Here is an 18,040-nt window from a genome sequence, read left to right on the forward strand (position 1 = left end):
CGTCTGTTGTAGGAAGTATTCAAGAAAAGATTCTAAAAATGTAATGCATCAATGATGTTACAGGGTCTGGTTTGATGTGGTCAGTGTCTTCTTCCTTGTTTGCCTTGTCGCAATAAGATAAAGATTTCACAAATCCACAACTTTGTTTGACAAAATCGGGGATAATTTAGTGTAGATGTGTCCAATATGAGTGTTTTTTATTTATTTATTTTGGATTTTCATCCAGAATAAGATGTCCCACAACAGAAATCCTTTTGAAAAAACCCTAAGTGGTAGACTCTGGCCACTCTCTGTACTGAAAGGCTAGAGTATTTAGTTTTTTATTATTTCTGTTTTGCAGATTAAGTCCACATTCATATCTATAAAATCTCTCCAGCATGACAAAACAGAACAAAAAACATTCATTTCCCTGGGCAACTTTTAGTCACCATCTTTACGACCACTCATACTAATGAAACGCTGAGTAATTGATGTATTTGCATACATGCTAGTGTAGCTTGTTCACATTGCCAATAAACTCCCTGCTGCGTAGAAAGTAACTTAATGTATCCACCAGGGGGTAACCACAGCTCAAATTCCTGCATCTAACAGTCATTCATTTTAATTAGTGTTACATTAAGTTACATTTAAGCATTTATGAATATACATCTGCACTTTGTAGGCCTATAAAACAGCAAAAATCACCTTTTCTGAAGCCAGACACATACAAAATAAGGAGTGACATTAAGCATAATGAATCTGGGTGATTAGTAGGGCAAATTGTGGACAGTAATACAGTGTAATGTAGTTCTGTTTTTGAGCGGCACATTTTCACAAATAAAACTGGGATCAATGTCATGACAAAAATGACCTGAAGAAATGAGATTTAGATGTGCCTGTAGCCACATGGGGGCAGGCTTAAGGCGCCGCCGACTGGCCTCACGACGGGAGTCACACAGAAAAGTATCCGGACTCACAATCTTATCACAAGTAGGCAGCCGCTAATACACACGTTCTCATGACTTCACTCTGGCCGTGGAAACGCACCAACTCAGACTGTTGTTAATCTGTACAGGCGGCACACGTGGAGGCACCAAATCAGAGGGAGGATGTTCTGAGGTCCAGGATGCACAGAGCTGCCTCAGCTTTTATCCCAGTTTGTATGTATTCTTTTGTCTTCTAGTGCGAGTGTGTGCTGGTCATTCTGAGCTCAAGCAAGTGATAAAAGGGGAAACGCAAAAAGCTAATTTCACAAGAGTCCCTTTTCCCCCTTTGCGTGAATTGGGTGCATATGATCACAGAAAAGCTGTGATTAAATGTGTTTCTGGTTTGAGCATTTGCTTATTTGCCACATATATTCAAACTGCATGTGAAGCTAAGAACCACAGCTCTGAACCTATAGAGGCTCTCAAGTTGAGGTTAGACTCTTGCAGGTGTGCATAAGTGTGTTTCTTCTTCCAGGAAAGATTGACTCAAACATAGACTCAAAAGTTCATATTATTTAAATCCTGTAAATCAGCAGTTTATGGCAAATGTCAAGCGATGAGAAAAAATGTCAAGCGAGCATGCTGTGAATCAATGCAACAATGTCTACATGAACTTGATAAGACGGAGCAGACCTCTTAAAGCAGCTGAAAGACTCCAGGAAACATCTCCCGAGGGCCTCCTACCGCACAATGACTTTATCCCTAATGTAAGCAGAACGTGCAAGAAGCGTTATCTCTAAAGGAAGATCCACCCTTTCCTGATCTTCAGGCTGAACAAACAACATGTTTCAGTAAGCCGAAAGGGGGAATCACAGTGCATAGATTTTCCAGAATATAGGCTATTTAAGTGAGGGGACCCCCAGGAGAGCCAGAGTTTGTGTGGGCTTGATGTGAGACAGAAACCTGTAGGTGTGGAGCCTGAAAACTGAAATCTGTGATCAAATTAGTAATCCTTAATATAGTATAGTATATAAAAATGGATTAACTGCCTCCTATTTTGTCACCCTTGCTACAAAATTCCAGGGAACTATATAAGACCTTGATTAAAATTATATATATTTATCAAAAAAAAGAAATTAAAAAAAAAAAATGCAAGAACACGACTTTTGACGCAAGTAATAATGACCTGTGATGTGTAGAGCCCACTCTGAGAGAGTGACAAGCCCGACAGCAGCTCTGCCGCCCACTCGCAGACAAGCTGGGTGAATCTTAATTGTGTAATGTTCATTGACGAGTCAGCAATGCTGGTGAGACCGCGGAGGCGCACCGAGCCGAGCAGAGCGATGCAATGCTCCCATCGAGGAGAACGCAGATGGACAGCCTAGTTCAGCCGCTCGTCGCCCAGTACCTCGCCATGGGATGTCAGTCAAAAGAGAACCAAAACGAAAGTGTAGCGGACGAAAGGGGGAAAGACGACGCGTAAGTGTCACCATCTTCTCGTGCTTTTTTACTGAGACTTTCTGGTGTTGTTTCGCGCGCCGAAAGTGTACGCACCTCTCCGCAAGCAGTGACAAACACAGGTGCCAGGGACGAACAGTGTTTTTTAACAGGAAATGAACACGTGTTGGTTTATTTTTATCAAAGATGTGTCTCGCGTTGAAATTATTTTTGGTTTTATTTTTTACGCACGGCCGCGCTCGGGTTCGTCTAGCTGGGTTCTTAGTTTCTCGCCTGCCACGCTTAAACTGCACAAGGCGGATTCAGCCTCGTTTGCTGGTCACTTAATACTTAACACTGGATGTCCGCAATCAACCGGTATTTCCCCAAGTTAAAGGAAGGAAATGAGAACAATGAAAAGTAATATCCCACGTTGGATGCAAACAATAGCTTAATATATTGTGATCACTACACATTTTAATATGTGTAGCCTAATTATCAGTGGTTTCATGTCCGTGATGTAGCTATGTACACTCGTGGGCCGTAGTCTATACATTATCTTTATAGCAAACAGAGAGAAGCACACTTTCATTACAGCCAGCCCGTCGTCCTCCTCCCTCTTCTCCTCCTCCCCCTCACTCTTATTTGTGGTGTTTCTCAAGGAGAGTGACTCCAGGATGCATCTCCAGGTCTAGAGTTTCTCCTCCAGGCCGTCCTCACCGGTTCCACAAGCTCAGCCCGGCCCAGGCCGCCCCGGGTAAATCGATGATGCCTCTGGGACACCTCACCAAGGGGGCCAGCTGGGAGGAGCTCATCCAGGCCTGCCTGCAGTCCTTCGGTAAGTCCCCGCTGACCTGCCTCGAGACCGATTGTGAGACTCACAAAGTGAAATCCTGCTGTGAAGTGGAAAGTGGGGCCGCAATCTTGTTTCTGGTTCACGCTTGTGTAACTGTGACATTTTACAGTACTTTGGCGTATCTGGATACGCTCAACCTGTAGCGAGATTGCATGCTTTTGGAGTGAAGAAGGAGTATTTGTTTTCTCAAATTTCTTTGCACTAAGCTGCATCTCAAGTCTGGACAGGCCTCCTGCTTTGGATTTCAACGTGCGTTTGTTGTTTGAAGAAGGGTGCCTGCCAGTCTGATTTTGTGTTATAGCTTCATGCGAATGGTCAGGAGCATTTGATTATTGCTGATTTTGTAACTGCTTGTGTTTCTAGCTACACTGTATTTAATGTATGAATATTTGACTGGACACCATATGCGCATAGGGTTTATTTAAAAGGGGGGAACAGAGCAGCAGTGGTTGTATTGGTTGTGGATGGATCAATCAAGCAAAGATCAGTGGCTTCATCAAGTTGTCTGGAGTGCTCTCAGAGTTATGGTGATTGCGTCTCTGAAGAGACAAGCTTTCAAATTGCCGTTGCCTAGTTACACAAATGCAGCAAGAGCAGTGGAGAAGTGTTACAATGGGCTGCACATAAAATGACATCCCATAACCACATTTATCTGTAGAGAGGTACTAATGACAGCCTGCCTCTCCTTTCTGATTCACGAGGGGAACAGAACTGATCAGAAGACTGAACGAACCACTGTGGTACAACATAATGTAGTGTCAGTGTCACTATGCAAAGCATGAGATCCATACCCACATGTACAGGATGATATCCATCTGTCAGGACAGTCTGTTATGACTGGGGTTTTCCTTGAATGACTTCTCCTGATGTACGTGAGCGCAGTGCCGGCTCACATCACAGGTGAACCCCTGAGGTCCACGAGGCTCGCCACCTTTTCAAATGTGAGGGTGCACGCAAAAGCTATTTGAAGGATTACCTGATGGCAGCTTCAAGCCCGGCTGAGCTGAAAGGTCAGCTCCCCGAACAGTGGTCCTCAGATGCTGACCAACCTTTGAAATGCAGAACAGTATGAGGTTTGGATCAATAGCCATTGACATCATCACTCTCTCTCACTCTCTAGACTGCACTGTGCTGTTTGAGGGTGCAAGTTACTTTCATTTGTATTAAAATCACTTTGCTTTTATGAAATCTGTGAGACATCCAAACATGAGTTTGGATGTCTCACAGAAAGCCCTCATCCTGTTGTTTTCAGTGCAGTCAGCGTATTTACTCCTCATTTACTCTTTAACTTCTTAGACGGTGTATGCATGCGTGCATGCATGAGAGCACTGAATTTGCTCCGCTTCTGCAAAGAGGAAGATGCATCTATTGTCAGTCATGAAAAAAACAAAACAAAAAAAAACAAAGCTAAAACAAGGGCAGCTAGACTTGTTGTGTCTCTTGATCTTTTGCTGCTTAAACTATGAACCTGGTGTTGGGGTTTTGTTGGAACACAGGCTAAGGTCTCTAACAACCAGATACCTGATACTTACCTATGATGAAGTGGTTACTTTATTTTACAGTTTTGTTGCTTACTGCTTACTCCCAAAGTGCATGACAACAGGTCTTTGGTTCTCAGTTATCCACATCATGGTGTAAAAGAACTAAGCTGAAACTAAGACAACTAGGCTTGTTGGGGTTCTTGACATTTGACCTGAGTCAGGGGAGCTCCACTTTCAGATGTTGCCAGTAGTACCCCAACTCTGAAGAAGCTACTTTGATAAGTAGGAAAACATCTTCAAGAAGCCCAGCAAGTCTAGGTGCTCATGTCTCAGTTTTGTTTTTTGGATATTGTGTTGTATCTGGATGGTGAAACCAAGTATTATTCTAATATTTTGGGGTGTTTTTGAACCATCAGCTGATTGATCCAGCTGTCTGTAAATGACATAGACTGTGTGTTGCAACCGTTATATTTCTGTCTTTAGCCTTTAGTCAACTTTAAATCACCCTCTTGAAACATTTATCCATTACTTTAAGCTTACAATATAAACTATTTAAACTATTTTAACCATTTAGTCATTAGTTGTAGCAAAAATTTCCTTTCCTGCGATTTGCTTTAGCTTACTATTACTATTAACCATTTAAGCTAACTATTGTAACCATTTAAGCTAACTATTTTAACCATTTAGCCAGTTTTAGCTTACATTTTACAAATTTATCAGCTAATTTAAAATGACATTTTTTACAATTAACCATTAGCCTACTTTAAAACAACTTCTCTAAACATTTGTCCATTACTTTAACCATAGAATTTAAACCCTTTTATCCGTTACCTTAGCTAACCAGGCTTTTTAAAATCCAATACTTTCCTCTAACACTATTTAAGCTAACTAGTACAATTAAATTGTTCTGTTTCAAACATTTAGCCATTACACTTTACAGTTTATACCATTTAAGCTAACTATGTTATCCATTTATGTCCTTAAACTATTCTAACTATTAACAAGATTTAGGCCACCCATTTCTTTTAGCAATATTGCCAATGCATTCCATTTGCTATTTTGTTTGTTCATCATTTTCAGTAGTGCGTTTCCCTTGTTACTCAGTTACAGTTCTGTATTCTTTTTATCTGTTGTAACAGTTTTCATTCTTGGAACAATGCATCAATACACTGAATATATTCAACTTGTTTCGTCTCTTGCTAACTACTTTATTTATTTTTTTGCACTGATTTTGTGGGGAATCACTGCTGTAAAGTTTGAATCCCAGCAGTGTTTTACATAAAGTCGGCGTGAGTTCATTTTATTACGGAGGTTTTTGCACAGAGCACAAAGAGAAAACTCTCGTTCCTGCATGTGACTTAGATTCTTCTGAAACAAAAGGATCATCCAATCTGATAGCCCCTGTCAAAATAAGGAAAAGTGACGTGTAGCTTTGGAGCGACTGATGAATGTCTGAGATAACCTTAAAAGTAGGCCTGTCCCTGCGTGCTCTTGGCAGTGTTTATCAGCACTCAGTATCGTGCATTTCCAGTGTACCAGGCGGCAGCTTTCCTCATTTTCCAGCCACTGACAGACAGTCCGGAGGGGATTTCCTCTTGCAATTAACCCTGCACAGGCAGGGTTAGTGGTTGGAAAGTTGTGAAAAAAAGGATGGAGCAATTGTTTACCTGATGTCATGACTTCCTGTTGTTCATTTTCCAAACGTCTGACTTTGGCTGATTCACAACTGATAATTATATTAACGCAAGCTCACAGCTACAAAGCAGAAGAGGGTAAATACGCTTTCGACATCTTTAGCATATATACCAATTTGAAAACCAGACATTGTTTCACTTGTCTTTTTTTTTACTCTCCTATTGACTTAACTAGTGCGGTTATTGACATTTACTGGGTTTAGATGGCAGCTGCCGTGTGTGTGTGCGTGTTACAAACAGAAACACACCTCTTGCAGGATATGAGTGCTGGATTAGTCAGCTGCAGGAGTGGCAAGTTGCTTACAGATAACAAAGATTAGAAAACAGGTTGCCATGGCGTCTGAGGTATTTCCAAGGTGATATTATTTAAAAGTGGGACCTCAGACGCCTGATGTCCTTGATGGTGTCAGGATCCTGGGGAGCTTAAAGGGAAACAGTTCTCTACAGTCAGCGTGGAGGAGAGAAAGATGTGGTCATGCCTGTCGGTGTATAAATCAGATTTCTAACGCTGCAAGTAATGCTTCCTCTTTATGTCTACCGCCATTTCCCTGCTTGTTACAGGGATTTGAAGTTCCTCAGTTAAGTGGCGTGATGGCTTTGTCAAAGTGCATTTGCATTTTCTGCAATTAAAGGTTGTGTAATGTTTTGTACATGCATGTGGTCTATAAGTACTATGCGGCCGGCACGATCTTTTCTCCTTGTGTGGGTTTCAAGATGCTAGTTGTAAGGCAGCGTCAGACGACCAAGACAAAGAAAGGTGGTCTGGTCACAAAGAGAGGAAGTTAGATACACAAAAGGAAAAAGGAAGCGAAAAAGGTAGTGAGACAAGCGAGCTGCAGAGGTTCACACACTCAGAGGAAAAGGTAAATCTTCTGTTATGGGGTCTGTGGATGGTATGACTAAACGCATTACAGTGTGCGGATCAGTTGGTGTTTCTCTCATGTGACCAAACCCTGCCATATCCACTGATGGAAATACCTATATCATGGTTGTCAATGTAACTCTGGAGGCTTGTTCTGTGTTGCAGCAAAAAAAAAAAAAAAAAAAAAAAAAAAAAAAATTCCTTATCTCAATGCTGAACTGAAAATTCAATCACTCTTCGAGCCCAGATAAACGCTTCTTTTGTTATTTTTTTATTTTATCTGTGGTCTGAAAATCATGGCAACTAGTCTGAAAATCTTTTTCACTATAGGTTCAAAATGATGATTAAGATTTTACCTTCAATATCGATTCATTCACCTACAGAATAGTGCATAAAATGTGAAACCTCATGTGATATATCTTTAAATGTCTTGATATCATTATATCAGCAAACATTTGCACGGAAGTAGTGAATTGTTCCTTAAAAGCAGGACTCGCGTTAATAATTGATGATCAAATAGGGACATTATCGTCCCTATAGTTAATGTTTTTTTTTGGAAATTATATAAGGTGTCATTACAGGTTGACTGAACTACTTAAAAGCTAAAAACGATAACGTGTTGGTTGTTGATTAATCTAAAAACGTCACAAGTGCCCCCAGATTTAGATAAAATGCGTCCGCAGAACATGCGCCAGACATGATTCCTCCGGCAACAAGTGCACGTCACTGCGTCGACATGATGTGTTGGAGCACATTCACATTTGATTAAATATCGACAAGGTCAACTTTAACTCGGTGATGCAAGGTTTATTTTAAGCAGATGACATGTCGTTGCGTACTTCCCCTACCCTGTGCACAGAGTAGCGTTATTCAAGTGTGTGCATTTTGCTTTGCAGATGCAGACGGTTGTGTACGCGGCAGCAGCCACCTGCTGAACATCACCCTGACCATGCACCGCCTCCTCATCTCCTCCACCGATCTTCTGGACAAACTCATCACCCTATATCCTTCACCAGTCCATTATGAACCTCTGTCAGACATTTCAAACAATGGCCCGGCCAATTTCGAGCAGCAAACGCAACGTGGGATCTGATCAGCAGCTCTGCTGCGCGCAGCTTTGGTTGTCAACGGCAACGCACAGTCAAGCTCGTACTTGGCTCACAATGCAGCTGTCAGTGTAAAATGTGATAGGCAAGTGGCAGTTTGTGTTTACTCTTGCTCTCCGTCTCTGTAGACCTTTTACATCTCATACATCATTTAACCATTTTTGGTTCCACTGTGTACCTTTCCTTCGCTCGCAGGCCTGCATCACATGCGTTCAATAACAGGGAGTCTATTACCGTTTTGTATCGGGCCTCTTTCAGCGCGTTTGATTCAGGTCCTTTCATTCGGCCCACTTTGCACCTAAAAAAGCATGTTTTTCTGTAATGTCTCGCGACCTCAGTGGAGGGCCTATAATCTAGGCTTCCATTCAGGAAACGGCGGTGGCGTCACAAAGCCCCTCAGAGGAGCTTACCGGCCCGCCAAGCAGCCTTGGGGTTTCAGGTGTTAATTACCTCTGCCTCTTTCACATACAAGTCCTCTTCAACTATATATAAACACAGACCCTTCGCTGCTTAAAGAGGCCCCTGCTCGCACAGACCGACGTCAGCGACCGCATCGGCAGAATGGCCCCTCCGCTATTTTTAACTCCCTCGTTCTGAGCCGACGACCCAAAAGGATGCCTCTAATGCATTCAGCGTGCGGTTTAGCATCAGGGAAGTGACACGGGGGCCATCACCAATCTTTGCCGCGGTCTGGGCTCGGGATTGAGTGGGCAGGTCTTCTGCTGCCATGACGCAATTAATGCATCACTCGACGCTGATTTCTGCCAGTTGCCAGTCTGTTTATGACAACTCCATTGTTTGGGAAGGAAATGTTCTGTGTATACTGTATATATAATTTGCCGGGCAGTGTTTTCACGAGCAACATGTGCAAAACGGAGGCCAGCGTGACCTCAGAGTGAATAATATACTTGTAGGCCGACGGCGCTGATCGAAACAGCCCCGCCACCAGCAAGCGACGCGCGTTAGCAGTTGCACCGCAGTATTCGAGAAGCCGATTGTGTATTTTCTTTGTACATTTTGTTATCCACTTACCTCTGTATGCCAGAGTGATTCACTCCGTGATGCTCATCGGGGTTCTGCTTCATGCAGTCGCCTCCTCCCACATTACCAAATGTCACTTGTGTTTGCCTTTTAGTTTAGATGCTGGAGTTTTATTAATGAGTTGTTTGGAGGAGAGATGCTCCTGCAGACAAATCAACCATATGTTCAGTATTTACTCAAAACATACCTGTCTTGATACGGGTTGAAGATCAGGAGATTCCTCTGGCTAAGCGAAAGCGCTGCAGAGCACGTCCTGATGCGAACCCCAGCTTTCAGTATCAACAGACCAAACTCTCATAAGGTTAATATTCACGTTTAGTCAACGATCTCAGCTCCTTAACTGTGACCCCTACGTTCAAAACAGCAATGGACAATGATCAGCCAACACAGTGCCAGAGGATATGTTACCTCATCAGGTCAGTTAAACACATTTTCAATGCACATCATTTATCTTGGGTTTTGTGTATCAGTCACATCTCTATCGTCTCTGACCTCCAGGCACTGGATCCAGGAGTTCTGGGTGATGTTCCGGTCGGACCGCAGCCTGTCGGAGAGCCTGGATGAGTTCCGGGATCTGATCCGAGAGCAGGGACAGGAGCATCTTTGCTCTCTCCTAGAGACCAAATTGATGTAAGTGTTAATCTGTGACCAGCTGGCCAACCGAGACATTAGGCCTGGACGACGCTCGGCCGTGAAAAATACTGAAATCAGTCACGATCGAGAATCAGAAATACAGAACTGAACTGCGAGCAGTAGAACTTTGGTTATGTACTTGGGTGCGAAAGTAACTTTGAACTTAAAGCAGGCTATTTTATTAATCAGACTGAGACTAGCTGTAATTTCCACAATGGAAGAACCTGCCCAGAATGAATTAGCTCATAGTTTGGTTTGTAGAACATCCATTACGACATTCATCATCCTAAATGCCTTATTTTATTTTGCGTGACTTCGCATTTCACGCAGGAAATGGATATTTTTGAACAAATGTTTTGAAAAGCTGCAGCAACTGAATTGTTGACGTAAATATTAGCATTAACATTTGAATTGATATTTTTGAATAATCAAGTAATCAACTGATTAACATACTGTGCAATTTACAGCTGCATCATTGTGTCAAATTTGATCTGCTACGTGCCTTCTTTTTTTATGCAAAAACTACATATCCCTACAACTGTTTGCATCAAGACTACAACTTAAAGTGACGCTTTAAAGGACATATAGGGCAGACCTGTTTAAATCTAAAGATTAATTTTTTTGCAGTTACTCTTTCACTGAACCTCTTATTGAGGCAGTCACAGTATATTTCAAGGCCTTTTCTTCTTTTATCTCTAGAAATGAACGAGACCGGTCGTGGAAGGCCAGCCAGAAGATGAGACCTAACACCAGTAAAAAGAGGAAGGTTTCTCTCCTCTTTGATCACCTGGAGCCCATTGAGTTGGCCGAACATCTCACCTTCCTGGAGTTTAAATCCTTTTGCAAAATATCAGTGAGTACGCACGCACGACGTTTCAAGCGCGTGTGGGTTATCTTATCTTTTGAAGTTTTTTTAATATGTTCACTTAAAGCCATTTAGTTATTTTCTCCTCGAGGGGAAACGTCTCACAGTTTCCGTGCGGCGGTTTTTTACGCTCGTCTCTCTCTGCTCTTCTGCCAGTTTGCAGACTACCAGAATTACATTCGCAGCTGCTGCATGAAGGACATCCCAGCGATGGAGCGTTCCATCGCCCTGTGTAATGGTATCTCCCAGTGGGTTCAGCTGATGGTGTTGAGCCGGCCGACCGCTCAGCTGAGAGCTGAGGTTTTCACGAAGTTTATCCACGTGGCACAGGTAGCGGTTAAGTCAGCCCCCACATCTACTCTTACAGTTTCTGTTCCTAAGTTAAGCAAAAGGCTGCGTTCGACACTTCCTCATTTCTTGCCGCTACGTATGTGCTTTTTGTTGACACACCTTTCCTAACTAATGACAGTGTGACTGCTGAGCGGCGCTGGAGATGCTGCATCATTCGCAGTTGCGTAATGCACATTCACAGATAGTTGATAATGATTCTCAAGAGCTCCACTGCGGGCTTTTAGCATCGCCTAAGATTTTCAGCAGCACGAAAATATTAAGTGAATGCATGCTAATGGAGTCACCTAAGAGGGACACACTTAGACACGGAGCAGTTTGTGGAGATGTGAGAAAAGGCTCAGTAGTCACTGATCAGGTCTTTCTCATTAAAACCACTCCGACGTGGAGCAGCCTCCTAAGAAGTGATACACCAGTCGTACTCTGGAGGACCCTCTCCCGCAGTGCAACACTAATGCACCGGCCCCTGCTACCGCTGCTCACAGCTGTCTACCTCGAAACTCTCGTGTGAGGAAACGAATTTCACACCCCAACGCACCAGTGACAGCACAAGTTAGAGGGCTGAAAAGAGAGGGAAAAGCTCCTGCAAAAAAATAAAAAGAAAAAAAGAAAGAGTGACATATCAGAGCGCAGTAAGAAAAAAAGCCAACAATATAAGTGACTTATGTAACGGGCAGTGTTGCGGATTACATAAGCAGGGCTACCTGGAACAAGTTTAATTGTGCGTGTTTATGTGTGCGAGCGTTTATGGGCTGATATGTGTGCGTTTTCCTTTTTACTGTGTGTCCCCCCAGAGTCTACACGGCATGCACAACTACAACACACTAATGGCGGTTGTGGGAGGGCTGTGTCACAGCTCGATTTCCCGACTGAAAGACACCACTTCACATGTACACGGCGAGGTCTCCAAGGTAAAGGTTAACTAACCGCACCAGACGCAGTTCAGTCAAGGGTCAAGAATTACTGTCGGGCTTTTTAAAAGTGAATAATAAACAAAAAACGTTCGCTCCTCAGGTCCTGAACGAGATGACAGACCTGCTGTCTTCCTGCAGAAACTACGACAACTATAGGCAAGCTTACAACAGGTGCACGGGTTTTAAAATCCCCATCCTGGGCGTCCACCTCAAAGACCTGATTTCAGTCAACGAGGCCATGTCAGACTATGTGGAGGACAACAAGGTGAATGTCCAGAAGCTCCAGGCCCTCTACAGCCACATCAACGACCTGATCCAGCTCCAGCAGATCCCGCCGAAGCTGGACGCGAACAAGGACCTGGTTCACCTGTTGACGGTAGTGAAACCCCGCCGCAGGACGCCGCACACACGCGTTCTTTTCACATTGTTACGTCGCTCCGCATGATTCACCAACTTGTGCCGAACGCACACACAGATGCAAATGAGCGCGTTACAGCGCGCGGATTGTCTGCGCGCGTGTGGGTGTGATGAGAGTCTATGATCTACGAGTGTGTGGGTGCCGGGCTGAATGTGAATGAGAGCGAGTTCAGATTGCTGTATTGTTGTGTTATCCGCGTGCGGCGTTTTAATCGTACTTGAATGACAGAATGCCCGTGAAGAGATAATAGTTCGCCTGCAGCCCAAATCCGCCGACATCAAAACACGTTTCAAGGAGAAACCGGCGGAGAGAGCGAGCCCTCTTTCTGTTTACCTCCCATATGTGCTGATACGAGTTCTCTCTTCTCCTACAGCTGTCCTTGGACCTTTACTACACCGAGGAGGAGATTTATGAACTGTCTTATGCACGGGAACCAAAGAACTGCAAAGCACCTGTGAGTGATAGAGACACTTTAACATTCGCGTGTCCGCCGAATTAAAATAATAGATGTTTCAGGAAGTGGGCACATTGACTTCATTTTCTGTAAAGTAAATATGAGGCTGAAGGCATCAGTTCGTCATCTTCGCTCATATGATAGAAAATATGACCGACACTTCCTCTATTTTGCCACATTGTGCTTTTTTTTTTATCTCAAAGCTACACCATTATAGACTTTTGTAAATGCTAACTACTGACGTCTTCCCCCACAGAGCGTATGTTGCATTGTTGCATTAGCTAGCTAGTTAATTACATCAATTAACTTATAAATCTCACTAAAGTTTAATTTACTGAAAAAAAAGTTGCAGTAGGTTCAAACAGAAAAATAGTTATTGTGACATTCCTGCTGTGCACTCGCATTCCTATGTGACAGCTTCACGTAGCAGTTGTCGTCAACGGCAACTGTCATCACCGTGATGCCACATCCTGTTTTTATAGCGTCAAATAACTAAGATGAAAACAGAAATGGACGCTTGAACATACGTGAGCGTTATATTAACTTCCTAAAATGATTTATTAGACATGTTCGTTTTAGTGTGGCCCAAGTCTCATCCACTAGCATGAAGGGAGCCACTAGGGGGCGGTCGACACGATTTGGATTTGCTTCTTAGGCGCTGTCATCCACTTCCTTTTTTTTACAGTCTGTGCCTCAAACATGATGTTGGAAGCTAGATCCTCAACTAAATTAAAATAAAAGATGAAAAATGCCAGAAGGAACAGTTCAACATTTTGAAAAATAATGCCTTTGATACTTGAACAAAGTACAAGGCGATTAGCTTCAATTGAAGGCAACTTATTAAAGCAACTAATCGCAAGTAATGCTATGTAAGAATCCCCCCTGATTGAACTAGAGCCTGAATTTACGGCGTGAAGTCTTTATGTGTTTTATGTATGTTAAACGTCAGCCATTTTTCATTTTTGGCACAATTTATTTTTATTTTTTTAATGGTTTACCGGTTTCCAATGTTTGCCCGTGTTTTATAATCTGTACAGTATGCTTATCCGCCTGCTTGGGATTGTTTTTAATGACCTGTTCATTTTCTATCAGCCAGCCACTCCCTCAAGACCCCCTGTGTTTGTGGACTGGGCATCTGGAGTGGCTCCTAAACCCGACCCCCGAACCATCAGCAAACATGTGCAGAGAATGGTGGACGTATGTGTTTTCTTATACGAGCCTCTTTATATAAACGTAATGCTGCATGTATTACCCGTGATCTGTTTCAACGATCGGGCTGAATGCTGTCAGTTTGTCAGCCGGCTCTTTGGTCTATTGTTCTCTGGTTAAAAAAAAAAAAAAGAACAAAAAAAGAATGGTGTTCGCTTCTTGTCTTTCGCAGTCCGTGTTTAAGAACTACGATCACGACGAGAACGGCTTCATTTCTCAAGAGGACTTTGAGAAAATTGCTGCTAGCTTTCCTTTCTCCTTCTGTGTCATGGACAAAGAGAAGTGAGTATTTGGCAGGTCACGCACTCGCTCAGAGCTCATTTGCGACTGCGGAGGAGAGGAAGCAAAAGCGGCATTTGTAGTGACGAGTGTAGCAACAGGAAACATAAAATAGCTGCACGAATTAACCATGGAGCTGCCGCTGCATGCAGAGTGGCGTAGAGCATTTGATACATGGTTACAGAGGAGTGGGCGTGATCCTTTAATAAACCATTAACAATGTACTAAAATAACATATGAACATGTCTATTAATAGTTTTGTTCTGCAAGGCTGTCATTCTCCGCTTGCCCTCTTGAACTGCACTGTACACTGTATGTCTGTCGTGGGTGTGCAGGGAAGGCCTCGTGAGCAGGGAGGAGATCACGGCTTATTTCATGCGAGCCAGCGTCATCTGCTCCAAACTGGGCCTCGGATTTGTTCACAACTTCCAGGAGACCACGTACATGAAGCCCACCTTCTGCGACAATTGCTCAGGATTTGTAAGCAAAAAAAAAAAAAAAAACGATCAGAAACATTAAGGTGCGCTTGCTGATATGCGGCGACGTTTAACTGTGTTTTTCTTCCACCTTTTCTGCCACAGCTGTGGGGCGTCATCAAGCAAGGCTACAGATGCAAGGGTAATTACTGCACTCTCACTTCTTCAACTTTGGCATGCCTATCCTTGGCTAAATGTCACTCGGTGTCATCGAAAACAAGGAGTGGCAGTGCCTTGCGGGGAGCAGGTGAAACGCACTGTGGTTTTGCGAGATGCACACTGCTCGCTGAACTTTGCAGCAAACGAAAAAGAAAAAAAAGAAAAGAAAAAAGAATAAGTCTGCACCCAGAACCACAGTTTTCCCCCTCCCCCAGTCCTGTAGAAGATCTGAGAACTATTTGTTTGGCTGACAGTAAGCATGCAAAGGTCTGAGAGCTGCATTTGCAGATCAGACGAGTGTTCAAAGAGAAGCGGGGAGACGTCAGTTTGTCGACTGGTTCCCGCGTGACATGTTGTGCGCTCTTCTTTTTTTTTTGGCCCCCTGTGCAGACTGCGGGATGAACTGCCACAAGCTGTGCAAGGACCAGGTGGCGTTCGAGTGCAAGAAGAACACCCGAGTGACCAACGCCGGCGACAGCCCGACGCCGAGCTCCACGCCGGTCACCATGGGCACCTCAGAGGGTGGGTTGAGTTGATGGCAGCCGCACTCAGTACAATCACGGCAAATACGCTGGTTTTTCACCACGCTGCTGTCAATAATTTCCACCAAAGTTTCTGTGACATGTGCCACCTGCTGGCGGACACACCCCGCACCGCGGGGTTTCCTGTAATCACTGCCCGCCACTCTTACAGAAAACAATAAAAGTCAGAATTTACGCGATTTCACTTAAGTTCGCCGCAGCCGAAAGAAAACAACCCTTGACTGCAGAGGCTGCTGTCGGGGTGATTTCCCTCCAGCTGTCACTGGAGGAACCGTTTCACTTACAGTCACTGCGTAGCTGCCCACCTGCTGCAAGAAAACTACTATATACAGAGCAGATGTACTTTCTATTTTACTTAATATTGAGAGATGCAAAGATACAAAGAAACAAGGGGGCTAGTCTGACACAACCACTCGTGAAATTAGTCTCTCTGACGTACTATTATTATAACACCACTTTTATCTTGTGTGCTGTTACAAATGAGTCAGTTTGTTTTGTGGTCACTCTTCTGGTGGTGCTGCAAGGCGAGTAAATGATTAGCGTTCTGCATTTTCCACTTGTCTCGCATCTGACGGCTGCCGCTGGCGTCCCATCTCTCCAGGTTCAGAGGACTGTCCGTTCCCTTACCCCCCCCCTGATGACGGCAAAGACTGGAGCCCAGACTCCCCGGTCACCTCCCGCCTGAGGCCTCGGAAAGTCCACAGCTTCACCCAGACGGAGGGGCCCCAGCTCTCCCCGGCCACCGTCGAGGCGTTCCGCATTAAGCCTTCTCTCTTGGTTCCGGCTCTACCCGCTCCCCTGTTTTGCTCCAGCCCGGCGCGCCAGAAAAGGCACTGTGCCACGTGGGAAAACCGAGCGTCTCTTATGCAAAAGCCCAAAGAGCAAGGGGATGAGAGCAAACCCTGCTACGAATCTCTGGAAATAGTGAGTATCTGGACCAGCGCTGCGCTGCGCTCCGATGCGCCACACCTTCTGTGCAATCGCCCTAAACCTAACGTCTCTTTCTCAGGACAACCGGAGGCTCCAACAAGACAACGAGGCACTACGTAGGAGGCTCAAACAGGTAGAGAGGGAGGTGGAGATACTAAAGACGCTGCTGAAGAGGCACGCTCTCCACCCCGTGGAGGAGGACTCCTCTTCTTAGGCTCATAAACTCAATGAACCTTCTCCAAGGAGACTGCTGCTGCCCTCTCATGGCAGCGCGTGTACATCTTAATTTATTGGTCATGAAAAGTGCAAGTATTTTATCAGTATAACATGTGAAGTGGGACGAGTTGACGCAAGCTTTTTTTAAGCGCAGCTTCAGTACACAGTGTGGTAAATACCGTAAACCGACATAATGTAAAAAAATAAATAAATGAAACATATCAAAATGACTGACAGTATGAAAAATAGCACAAAAGGCTATAGTGTTATGTAGAAGTGAGCAGGACCGGCCCCTTATCTGTCCTGACTATTAACACGAGCATTCCCCATCCTGACAAAGTAATTGCTGGTAAAAAATAAGGCGTCGGCGAATGAGAGCATCAGTATTTAAGAGTGGAATGTGTTTGATCAATTTGTGATCAGTTAACGAGCTAAGCTATTTATGTTAAACATAAAAAGGAAATCAGAGGCTGCGGCCGGATGTACGCAGCGGCAAAGCAGTTTTCAAAACAAAAAGACGTTATGACAGGTGAGTTATCCATATCATTATTATTATTATCACTTTTAATGTCCAGAGCCCGCTGACTGCAGCAACCGAATGATCACTGGGGAGCTCCAACATGCATAAACTGCTGTGGCTTTGTATCACTGTCTCTTCTCATTTCAAGTGCTCCTCTTAATATTTATTGTCCGAAACACTACACAGTTCACTTGACGAATGAGATAACTAAACATTTTTGTACATTATGGTGGTACTCTTATTGAAATATTTATGCTTTCCTTTTTGTGTGTTGGCTTCATATTGATACTTTTTTATTATTAATATCATTATTATTATAATTATTACTTTTTATTGTGCAGCCATTATTATTGTCCCTTGTGTGGCGCTGTTGTACTGTGAAGTCAAGACACATGTGTTTGTAATGCATGTTATGCACTGTAAATATAAAATATTCAAGGTGCCAGTCTGAGTGATGTCAAGGTTCCTCTTCTCTCCCAGTATTGTTCTCTGGTAGTTCTAATAAATGATTTACATTCAACCGCGTCCCGCGTGTTGCTCAATGTGGCCACTGGGGGGCAGCAAAGAACCGTCGTAACAAGGCTTCAGCTTCTTTCTAATGATTGTTGACTTCCAGTCTCCAGACATATCCTGCACTCCAACAAGCTGGCTGATTGCTTGAGACTATTCATGTCAAATACAAGAGGGGAATCAGA

The 18,040-nt window shown here is 43.8% G+C and overlaps 1 protein-coding gene across 3 annotated transcripts; it reads left to right on the forward strand.

The window, feature by feature from the left end:
• The first annotated feature begins 981 nt into the window (after nt 1–981).
• LOC125024017 (RAS guanyl-releasing protein 1-like) lies at nt 982–17,865 on the forward strand. 3 transcript variants are annotated; one of them, XM_047611636.1, is made up of 18 exons: nt 982–1,139; nt 2,205–2,384; nt 3,005–3,180; nt 8,132–8,237; nt 9,736–9,798; nt 9,881–10,012; nt 10,715–10,868; nt 11,037–11,210; nt 12,023–12,139; nt 12,243–12,518; nt 12,934–13,014; nt 14,107–14,211; nt 14,396–14,505; nt 14,838–14,982; nt 15,084–15,120; nt 15,528–15,658; nt 16,244–16,603; nt 16,689–17,865. In XM_047611636.1, the coding sequence occupies exons 2-18, from the start codon at nt 2,254–2,256 to the stop codon at nt 16,821–16,823; spliced, it is 2,433 nt and encodes an 810-aa protein (XP_047467592.1). In that variant the 5' UTR covers nt 982–1,139; nt 2,205–2,253; the 3' UTR covers nt 16,824–17,865. The 3 variants fall into 3 exon arrangements, with proteins under 3 accessions (XP_047467592.1, XP_047467594.1, XP_047467593.1); XM_047611638.1 differs by lacking the exon at nt 2,205–2,384; XM_047611637.1 differs by lacking the exon at nt 982–1,139 and having other exon boundaries at nt 1,156–2,384; nt 15,528–15,659; nt 16,281–16,603.
• The last annotated feature ends 175 nt before the right edge of the window (nt 17,866–18,040 follow it).

The sequence above is a fragment of the Mugil cephalus genome, chromosome 17, assembly GCF_022458985.1.
Source record: "Mugil cephalus isolate CIBA_MC_2020 chromosome 17, CIBA_Mcephalus_1.1, whole genome shotgun sequence".
NCBI lineage: Eukaryota > Metazoa > Chordata > Actinopteri > Mugiliformes > Mugilidae > Mugil > Mugil cephalus.

Excerpts from the sequence above, each read along its gene's own strand:
- LOC125024017 (XM_047611636.1), top strand. The coding sequence starts at position 2,254 with ATGCTCCCATCGAGGAGAACGCAGATGGACAGCCTAGTTCAGCCGCTC. Across the intron at positions 10,869-11,036 it reads AATCCTTTTGCAAAATATCA|TTTGCAGACTACCAGAATTA; the intron begins GTGAGTACGCAC and ends CTCTTCTGCCAG. Across the intron at positions 12,140-12,242 it reads TACACGGCGAGGTCTCCAAG|GTCCTGAACGAGATGACAGA; the intron begins GTAAAGGTTAAC and ends TTCGCTCCTCAG.